We start from the raw sequence: 11376 nt of genomic DNA, 5'->3' as shown, positions 1-11376 counted from the left end.
TACTCATGCCCTTCTCTTGTGATCATCTCTCCGTTTTTTGATGCCATCAATATTGCCATATGAAGCCATCATATATTGATCACATTTGGTAGAGGTTCCAATCTGGACAAGAATGGCAAGCATCTATTTGCTCTTTTGAAAGCTCTTCTCTCATCCTTGTGTGTATTGATTCCATCCTTGTATCTCCCAATCCACTTCTCCATGATGGGACTATTTAGAATGTAGAATTTATTCACCTTGTGGTGTAATGATTCATCGAGTCTTTCTTGCCTTCTTTTTCCTTGAGGCACATTAGTGATTAGTCAGTCATCCTCCTCATTCCTCCACAATCGTGGCATGTAAGGATCTATGATAGATGTTTTGAGATATACACGAGAGACTCTTGCATCAACCATCCCTCTACCATGCTTACTTCTAGCCTTGCTCTTTTTCTCACAAAGTCCTTTAAGTTTTTCATGAACCTTTCAAGGAAAAACATCCATTAAACATGAACAACACCACACAACACCACTTCATCAACCAAATGCACCACAAGATGCAATTGGCTAGTGAGAATTGTTCTAGGAAAGTTTTGCTTGATCATACACATTGCCTCAATAGCATTGAGATGAGGCATCTCAATGGATGTAGGATCTATCTCCTTTAAGGATATGTACTTACATACATAACAATCATGTGTACTATTTACCGATACATAACTTGTGAGCGCATGAGAATACCAAATACACAATATAACTTAGCTAGTGAATTGAAGAGAAGATTCATACCTCGCCAAGCTTCCCATTTTGTAAATAGCCTCTCTCATCTTCTTGTCTCCACAACCAACTATAGCAATTGGAAGAATAAACTTGCATAGAAAAAAATGGAAGCTAGTATATGAGCCTACAAATTATGTACCACAAAGAGAAAATGAATAAGTGAATATTTATATACCTATAATATCTTGAGGCCATGTAATTGTACCTCTCGTTTCTTTTTGGTATTTGTGAAGGAACCCTTCAATGAATGCATTACTCCCATTGGTGTACAAAAAGAGGCAATCACACTTTTCACCTTATTGTGCTCCTTCTTGGTTAATGCCCATGGTGCCTTTGGTAGGACCATGTTGCCACTCTCACTTTCAATTGGCCATGCACTTTCAAGCCGTCCAATGTTTTGTAAGTCATCCCTTGCACCCTTTGTATCTCTTCTACCAATTAAATGGTCCCAAATATTTGTTGCCACATTCTTGAAGATATGCATGAGATCTAAGAGATGATTGATCTTCATGTCACACCAATATGGAAGTCAAAAGAAGATTGAGTGTCTAGAGATTCCATTTGGTGATGGATTGGGAGTGCTTCTCCATGCCTTAAACCAATCTCTACCTCTCATTATAAAAGATGATTGATCTTCATGTCACACCAATATGGAAGTCAAAAGAAGATTGAGTGTCTAGACATTCCATTTGGTGTTGGATTGAGAGTTCTTCTCCCTGCCTCAAACCAATCTCTACCTCTCATCACAAGTGGTGAGACCTCATGTGACACATACTTGGGATGTGAAGGAGAGAGAAATCGGTGATGTTTGTCATACCCCACCTTCTTAAGTGTAGAGGGTCTTTCCGAAACAAGTGAAGGTCCACAAATCAGACATGCATGATGTCCAGAGGTTGCCAAACCTATTTTAAAATTGAGATGATTGAGATAGAGATATAAACTTAAAGTTTAAAGGTTAAAGCTTAAAGTTATCCGGTTCAAGTAGGTACCTGAGCACACTAAAAACTCGAGATAGTCATGCATCGTCCAAATCGAAACTCCTTTCACCTCCGCCTCATGCCTATTTATTGGCCTTGAAACGTCATGTACTTTGATACCTCACCATAATGTCTCAAGATCCTCAATCAAAGGCTCGAGGTACACATCCATGTTTTCCACCTTATACTTGCCTGGTACAAGGAGAGCAAGCATGATATGACCTTTCTTGATTGCCACCCACCACGGAGGGAGGTTGTAGTTCACCAATACAATAGGCCAAGTAGACCATGATGGGGCTCATCTTTAAACTATGGCCATTGATGCTCCACATGTTGCTATGCCGGTACGATCCTCATGATGCCATCGGTTGAGCGATGAGTAGCATGCCATGTCATGAGTTCTGAAGTCCCCTTACAACCTTTTAGGGAACTTTATCTCCTTTCAAATCATCCCTGTTGCATCTTTATTAACCCCTCTAAATAGCATGCAATCATTGGGACATGCGTGTATTTTTGTGTAATCTATACCTAGCATAGAGAGCATTTTACGACACCCATCTCGTGAGTTTGGTAATAGATTTTGAGGGGGAAGAATCTTCTTAAGAGCCTACAACATAACATAAGAAATCATATGTCAAAATATTAGCAAGAAGAGTATATAGAACATGACCAATTTTCTATTTAAAAGAATAGAAATGAGGAGGTCTTACTGAATAAGACTGGTAACACTTGCATCACCATAAGTTTTTTACAAGTTTAATAGCTCCAAGTTTGCTCGCTATGTGGAGTACGAACATCCCTCATACAAAGGGATGCTTGCCTCTCTATGCAAGGTTTCCTCGTATTGTGACATTAGAGCTTGCTCGCTATCATCTATGACCTTCCATGGTCCAAAGAAGTCATTCACCATGTTGTCCATGATGAGAGTACTATAACATGAGAGATCACATTGTTCACTATACAAAAAAGCTCAATGCACACACAATGAATTTTATCTCATGTACTTGCAAACTTGGAGTTCAGGAACTCCTTCAAAAAGTGGAAAGCACAAGATGAACTTTCACAAAGCAATACGTCATTAATGTGCTTAAGTCGTAGTTCCCTATTCCACATGCGGATCTTTGCCTCTCCGAGGAGTGGATGAAGAGATAAATCAAGATTTTTCTCTCTAATAGGAGAACAAATATCAAGAGAGCAGCAAAGAATAATTTGGAGAAGCCAAGCGTTTGTACGCCCGAAGTGTGGAGGCACACATGTAGCTTCGTGAGAAAGCGCCCCCGTGCTTTTCAACAAGTGGTGGTGAGTGCTTCTCGACTACTACGGAAGAGAGGGGCTTCACACTTCGGCTCAGGAGGAAAGTCCTCCTTCATTACTCATTTTCGTAAGTACCTATTTTGGTAATCATTTCTTCTCCTCTTTCATTTTGTTTTGTACTATATTGTTTTCTTTAACTAATTGTATATTTTCTTTTTCTTTTTTTGTAGAGTGAGGTTGTTGGGTGTGACCCAACAAAGGAGGAGTACGACTATGGATACAAAGCCCCCCGTCCACAATTGTGGGCATGGATGCATACACAAGGTGTACACTTGGATGAGTCCGTTTTGGGGACTCAAGTAGATGAGGTAAGTGGGCCTAAACCCTTCTCCCTTTCTTACCTTGCGCTTGATGGCATGTATGTAGGATGAAGTGGAAGAGCAAGAGGAGAATCCTGATTATGAGCATGAAACAATGGAAGGAAGTGAAAAGGACGATGAAGATGATGATGTTGATCACTCGAAATCCGATGAGGATTCCAGTTAGCCACCTCTTCATTGTAGACATTTTTTCGTATATATGACCAAAGGCCCGACACTTCATGAAATAAAATAAATTTTGGGCTCAATTGCATTCTTCACAATCTATGTGTTTCTTATATTTATGTTTGTGTCATAAAACTAAAACTGTGATTGTGTTTTAATTTAAAAAAAAGAGCTGGAGCAAACTGGGGAGTTCTATGCAGACCCCCTAGTCTACCCCAGCTCTTTTTTTACTACGCAGTGCTTTCCCTGCTCAGCAGCGAAATCATTGCAACCAAAATAGTAGCATTTCTAGCAGCAAAAATAGCCCGACATTTGCCTACCCTTCTAGTTATAAAAATACTGCTATTTTTGCTGCTACACCCTCATTCTATTGTAGTGTCGTATACAATTAAGTAAGCAAGCATGCATACACACAATGATGCTAAAAATGGTATGGCATGTTTCAATCACTTCTAGAAATACATTCACAAGAGCTTACCTTCGCGAGCTACAACCATTATGGGAATCTTTCCAATGATCAAGCTCAAGCACACCACTTTAAAAGCGCCACACCTCTGTGGGTAGCAATGTTCATCATCATATCTCCCTTGAGCATTGTCACACCATCACATTGAACTGTGGATCCTTGTCTCTTCTCTCACCTCAAATCACTCACACACACTCACTAGCATGCATTAGAGAAGATAATTAGCAAGAGCAATACTATATTACACAATTGGAGGGCTCTGGGAGAGTATATTGCATTATGAGAGAAAGTGGCATATTACACAAGGCCATAAGTGTTTACACACTTAAACTATGGCTGGTCGGGCATCCAAGGCTCATAAGTGACATATTACTTACGCAATTCTTAATCTTATAATACATTCATGAAGTACATTCATAAGGAATTCATTCTATCTTGCTTTTGCATGCTATTGGAGCGATATCACCATAAGTATTCCATTGGGAACCCATCCAAGTTGTAGATTTGGACACCGTTGCTTCATAGATGGATCATATATGCTTTTGGTGTCTTTGTCTTTGCTATTTGATGTAGAATTATAATGGCAATTCCTATTAAGTCTGAAATGGGTTAACATGTGGGGAGGTTCTAGTTGTAATGATTACTTGGATGATATACATACAACTTCTTCTTTTTTTAAGAAGTTTATTTTTGCAAGCCAATTTTGTATGGTTCGCATTTTTTTTAAAATCTATAAATTTCAAGAGAAAATGGCCTTAAACAAAGTTTGAGCAAAGCTCTTAATATGTTTCTTCTATAGGATTGGGATAGCAAGCAAGATGAACATTAAGAGGACGACTTGCTCAAATACTATGATTTGCTTAAATATTTTGTGGTTAAGGAGAAAATCATTACCAAATCGACGAAATCTCACTATGGTTCTTCTGGATGTGGAAGTGGAAACTCCTAAACAAGAAGTGAAACTTCTAATCATAGTAAGTGAATGGTGATACATGAAGGCAAGCTTTATCATATTACTGTGTATAAAAAGTATAACCTCTCAAACCAAAGATATTGTCTAGTTTTGTAATTTTATTTATGAGGTGATTTTAATTTTATGGTAGATGGAAAAGCAATACTCAAAAGGGGAAAACAACAATAGCTTGCAATGACTTCTAGGGCCCTTATGTGCAAACATGAATATGGGTCAAAATTATACTTATTTGAAACACATTTTGAACTTAATATTATCTTGCATTTTTTGTAATTATTTTAAAATTTGCAATAGAGGGAGACTTCACTAGATCATTAAGTTTTTTTGGCCACTAAATACGTCGTCCAAAGCCACATCCAAATTCAAGGAAAATAAATTAAGACAACCTTGAAATTCACTTATAACCATGGTAGTGCATGTTTGAATGCCTTATGCATAATGCGTAAAGTGTTATGCATAGGACCTTACGGACCCGGCAAAACCTTTGCATAGGACTTCTCTAAATCACAACAATAAATTGATAATGTGAGCCATCAAATACTAATATATGTATATACAAGAAAGCAAAAAAGATCTTTAGCAATTTTAAATAAGAAATTCAAGTGATCCATCACTCCATAAGAAATTCAAGTGATCCATCACTCCAAAAGTAACCTTGCTAAGAAAATAGTAAGCATCATTGCCAAAGAGAAAGTTAAAGAATTAGCTTCTCTAGTGTAGGGTTGCTAGGGGTTTGGTGGACTATTTTCTAAATAAATTAAAAAATGTAAAAGGTCACTAGATGCAAAAATACTAAACCACCATGTGACTTGGTTAAATCTATGTGTAAAACTAGCACTTTGGGATTAAATACATTAGAATTTGCTCGTTAAAGTTTTTTTTCAACACTTAAGCCCATAAAAGATATGCCAATATACAAACTAGACAAGATCAAAGCCATAATGAACAATGTTGAATTAATCAACGTGGAATTCTGCTCTGGTGACAACTGTCATTGTAACATGTGGAACTATCACATAAAATAAGGTTTTTAAATTTAGATATTTCATTGATCATAATCACCATACAAAATAATGCATGTGATTTTTCTCTGAGTGATATAACCTTCACGTTAAGAATCATTTTAATATCCCATGGTCAAACAAACAGTGGCACATATTTAATTGGTGATGTGTTTTTCTAAAGTCATGTGGTGAAAAGGATTGGGTCCAACAAGTTCATAGTTTGAACCACGTGATCTTATTCAAAAAGAAGACCCTTCCAACTTAAACAGGGCGTCCACCAATTAAGCAGCTAATTATTTTGGGCCTTTTGAGTATTAAACGCTCTCTAACTCTTATTTACATTGAAAAGTTTTAGCCAAGGTTCTGTAATGTCTCGACGCCAATTATGTTTCACGATCACACTTTAGGTCCTGCATATTATTATATTGTTTGTCGCCAATCAAGAGTCTAATTTGTGTTTCATTCAGATGAGCATGCACCATCTCAAACTACAGTATAGTCAATCAGAACCCATGAAATGATTACTATGCAAGGAATCGTGCGGTAGCGAATGACGATATATATATATATCAACATTTCTCTCTCTCTCTCTCTCTATCTATATATATATATATATACATACATATATATATATATATATATATTCTCTTTTGCTTGAGTACACGATTGGTAAGAAGAAGGCGTGCCTGCCAAGTAAACGACCGAGAGCGATATATATATTACGTCGCTGCATAGGAATCATTTCATGGGTTCTGATGAACACGGCCCCCCTCTCTCTCTCTCTCTGTGAAGAAGCTGCAAGCCATCTCTCCCTCTCTCTCTCTTGTCCTCCCCCGCCCAATGGCACCCACTTTCTCTGCGTACTCAACAAACCAGAGGAAAACCGATTCTAAGACTTCTCCAAGTAGTGTAACCCTGCATCCACATGCATTGCTTCTGCCTTACCCAGCTCAAGGGCACATCAACCCTCTCATGCAGCTTGGCAAGAGGCTAGCCGTCCTCGGCGTGCGCGTGACCCTCCTCAACATCGACCATATTCACTCGCGGATACTGAGAGCCCAGCAGGGTCGCTTTGCGAGCGACGTCAACCTGCGCCTGGTGGACATCCCAGACGGCTTGCCACTGGACTTCAACCGGCGGGTCTGGACCAAGGAGCTCTCGCATGCTATTGACAACAACCTAGTAGAACCCGCGTTAAAACTCCTTGGCACGCTGGCTCTGGAAGGGCACCCAGTGACCTGCATAGTGGGCGATTTCTTCCTGCGCTGGCCGCGTAACCTGTCGCTCAAAGCCCATCTCCCGGAGTTTGTCTTTTTTCCGCAGTGCGCTTCCGTCTTCTCCATATACTCCCATATAGACGCCATCATTTCATCTGGCTACAACCCTTTCGAGGCCAACGGTATGTATTTTGGTTATGGTACGCTTGCTTTAATGCCGCTCTGTACTCATACTTGAAGCTCTTGGATCAATGTGTGCTAGACAGTCTATAAGAGTACAGTTACAGTACATATATATATAGGCAGAGCAGTGTGTAAATAATTCATACATAGTAGTGTTTCATGTGGCTGTACTGTAGTAACTTGTAAGTAGCTAAGCTTCTCTTGCGTGTGTGTGTGTGCACTGTGCAGTAAAAGCATCGGGGCCAAGGCCTTCCATGGACTTTGTGACAGGTATACCAGGTTTGTCCCACATACACCTCCACCCTGCAGACTTGCCTTTCGAGTGTCCGTTTGGCAAACCAGCCCTCGACTGGATCACAGAAGTGATGAACTACCGCTTCAGCCACATTCGAGAGGCTGCTGGTGTGATCGGCAACTCCTTCGAAGACTTGGAGCCAGAGGTTTGCAAGGCCTTGGCTCACCAGCTAAGAGTGGTCGGCCCTCTGTTACCCCTAGCTTTCCTTGGAGATAAATCGGCTGAATTAACTCAAGGCAACAAGAGTTTAATTGCATCCGGAGGAGCAAGCTTATGGGAAGAAGAAGAAGAGGAGAGCATGCAATGGCTAGACATGCAGCCACCAACATCTGTTATCTACGTTGCATTTGGTAGCGTGACCAAATCCTCTCTTGAGCAAGTGCATGAGCTTGCATTGGGCCTCGCTGCAAGCCATCAACGCTTTCTTTGGGTTATCCGAAAAGGTGCAGTTGCAGATCAAGTTGAAAACGCAGAGCTGGAGGCAATACTGCCCGAAGGGTTCTTAGAGGAAACCAAGGAGAGAGGCAAAGTCATCCGTTGGGCACCGCAAGCGCTCGTATTATCGCATGGTGCTGTTGGGGGTTTCTTCTCGCACTGTGGGTGGAACTCCACGCTCGAAAGCATATGCGCTGGGGTGCCCATTTTGGGGTGGCCATGGCTGATGGACCAAGTCACCAACTGCTGGCTGGTGTGTAACGAATGGAAGGTGGGGCTTCAACTTCAACGGGATGCAGATAACAAAGCGAAGCGAGGAGATATTGAGAGTGGCGTGAGGGAGCTGATGGAAGGACCCAACGCCAAAGAGATGAGAGGACGGGCAATCAAGCTCAGAGATTCAGCCAGAAATGCTGTGGTCAAGAGTGCCAGTTGGAACCTGCAGTCTTTTGTGGATGACATTTGCACGGCTTCAAAGCATATCCACTTCTCTCAACATCCTAATATTTTGTAGCTCATAGCCTTCAGCCTTTGAGAATATCATAGCCTCTTTGGTTCCTTTCTAGTTTGAATGCTTTGAAAGTCTTTCGATCAATACTCGGTGCCTCAAAATAAGATTTTAATGCTAGAATACCGACCTAGGGCTCCCAATTATCAATGCAGTGTGATGTGATTAGGGAGTAAGATGGTTGTGGCAGGTGCTAAAAGAGATCCTTTGTAACTGGTAGCTTTTATCTTATAAATATAAATATCTTTTATTTAAAAATAAATATCAAACTAGGGCTTCTCAAAAAGAACACAGCTTAATGTGCACAAAATAACATGTGTCATAAGTGTTATTGCGTGTTTTTAAGTTACTCCGCGTTGGCGTTGGCTTGTAAATGTCTAGTACTTATCCCAAAGTCTAGGCCTTTGAATTTAGTTGGGTCACTATGACAATTAGGCCCATTTGCATCACTTTTTTTTGGCATAACTAGGATTCCTTTTTTTGGAACATAAGATAAATCATATTTACAGCATAAAAATAGCCATTTACAAAAAACCTCCTTTTACATATGTCACACCCAACCTATTTCCAATCACTAGTTAGCAAGTTATAGATTTGGTCCCATCTCTCCTCCTTCCAAACAAAAGAAGAATGTTCCCAAGGTTATAAAGAAGGGGCAGATTGTTAGCATAGCTATGATTCTATAAACAGGCATTCAAAACAAAATCTAGTAAACAATAAAGTTATTCAAGTCAATTTCACTCTAAGGTAAGCTTGGGCCTTTAAATGCTCATGAGTACTTTTCTCATCTCAATTAGATCTACCTACACCCCATGTACCCTAAAGAAGCTATTTCCTAGGCCACAATGCCTGTTTGACTCACTTTGAGCAAGGATTGGTCCATCTAAGTTTTATTCTTGCTCAAAGGTCCACCTAAGTTTTATTAATGCAAAATGATTATGAATACTTTTCTAACCTCAAGGACTATCTAGATCCCAAAAAAGTTTTGAACTTATCTTACATTGTTGAGGATACACATTTGACAATCTATGAGTGAGCACAAGTCTACCTAAGACACATATTGGCCGCGTAGTGGGTAGACACATTCTCCACCCCAACGTACACCTCAAGACATCTTCAAGAAGCTATTTCCCATGTCCCAATACTAAGGTGACTAGTTGCTTTAATTGAGGAATTAGAACAAGTCATTCCAAGCATTCATGAGAGTACCATTCCCACCCAAATATCCTTAAGAAGCTATTTCTAGACCTTTTATACTAATTTTGCTTAGTTAGTCCATTTAAGGCCCTTCAAGCATTCTTGAGTACTATTATTCATTTGATCCATAATTGTGTTAAGTATAGAGCCTGGTTGGCAAGTTTGACTTGGTAACCTGTGTAATAACCCATAGGACTCGAAACTATGTACTTTTCCTTGAGTGTAGAGCCTTGTTATTTAGAATGCTTAACTTGTTAACCTGTGTAGTAGCCCATAGGATTGGAAACTATGTACTTTTTCTTAAGTGTATATCCTTGTTATATAGAATGTTTAACTTGGTAAACCTGGTGTAATAACCCATAGGACTCGAAACTATGTACGTTTTCTTAAGTGTAGAGCCTTGATATTTGGAATGTTTAACTTGGTAAACCTATGTAAAGCCCATAGGACTAGAAACTATGTACTTTTTCCATGTGTGTATGTGTGCACGTGCACATGCACATGCACATAGGACTAGAAGCTATGTACTTTTTCTCTATGTGTGTACATGCACACGTACATAGGACTAGAAGCTATGGACTTTTTTTGTGTGTGTATGTATGCGCGTGCATGTGCACATGTACATAGGACTAGAAGCTATGTACATTTATGTGGGTGCATGCACATGCACACATACATAGGACTAGAAGCTATGTACTTTTTCTATTGTATATGTGTGTACACATGCACGTGTGTGTGAATGTAGATGTAGTTTTTCTTGTATTTATGTATATATGTATGAATGTATACACACACATAGCACACACATGCACATGCATGCACTTGGGGAGTCACAACATCAAAACCATGTATATTATTTGCTACCAATAGTTACAAAATGGTGGTGAACAATTGTGTTAAAATGTAAAATTTTAAAAATAGGGGTATTTTAAATACATTTCTACACACATGTGCTATCTGGGTTTTCTGGAGCGACCTCCTCAAGAGTATTATGGAATAGTACAAGATATCATTGAGCTGATTTTCATGGAATTTATGGTATTTTTATTTGATGCACTCAAGTGGTGCAAGCTTCGGGGGTGTACTTTTAGGAAGACATACATACAACGTGTGTTCAAAGGGTATTAAAAAATACCCTTATTTTTTCCAAATTGTCATAAAAAATCCTTTATGTAAGTAGATTCCTGTAAATTTTTCTGAAAGTCTTGGTTTAAAAAACCCCTCCTAACGATCGCATGTAATAGACTTACATATTTTTAAGTGAACCCCCCAAGGGTTCAAGATATAATGCAAAGGAAATACAGTGTTAAGTGGTGGTTCTTGAGATACAATGCAACGGAAATATAGTGTTAAGTGGTGGTTCTTGAGATACAATGTAAAGGACACATGGTGTGAAGTGTTTCCGACCACTATTAAGAAGGATGCAAGTAGTTTCTTTGCAAATTGACTCCATAAGGATATGAATAGACCAAAGTGATACATATGCTCTCCCTAAAAAAGATGGAGTTCTTATACTGCCAAAGTGGCGGTATGTTCTTCTCCCTAAATAAGATGAAGTTCTTAT

General features: G+C 39.4%; 1 protein-coding gene across 1 annotated transcript; it reads left to right on the top strand.

Moving 5' to 3' along the window:
• Positions 1 to 6740: 6740 nt before the first annotated feature.
• Positions 6741 to 8830, top strand: LOC147641118 (7-deoxyloganetin glucosyltransferase-like). The gene is made up of 2 exons (XM_086809855.1): positions 6741 to 7376; positions 7606 to 8830. The coding sequence occupies exons 1-2, from the start codon at positions 6818 to 6820 to the stop codon at positions 8619 to 8621; spliced, it is 1575 nt and encodes a 524-aa protein (XP_086665981.1). The 5' UTR covers positions 6741 to 6817; the 3' UTR covers positions 8622 to 8830.
• Positions 8831 to 11376: the final 2546 nt, after the last annotated feature.

Source organism: Cibotium barometz, chromosome 2, assembly GCF_041138505.1.
Source record: "Cibotium barometz isolate CiBa-2024 chromosome 2, ASM4113850v1, whole genome shotgun sequence".
NCBI classification, from domain to species: domain Eukaryota; kingdom Viridiplantae; phylum Streptophyta; class Polypodiopsida; order Cyatheales; family Cibotiaceae; genus Cibotium; species Cibotium barometz.
The sequence above is the reverse complement of the archived record's forward strand: the minus strand, read 5'-3'. Positions and strand labels throughout refer to the sequence as shown.

Bases quoted from the DNA above. Each gene is read 5' to 3' on its own strand.
- LOC147641118 (XM_086809855.1), top strand. From the start codon at position 6,818: ATGGCACCCACTTTCTCTGCGTACTCAACAAACCAGAGGAAAACCGAT. The intron at 7,377-7,605 runs GTATGTATTTTG...TGCACTGTGCAG, and splicing joins CAACCCTTTCGAGGCCAACG to TAAAAGCATCGGGGCCAAGG.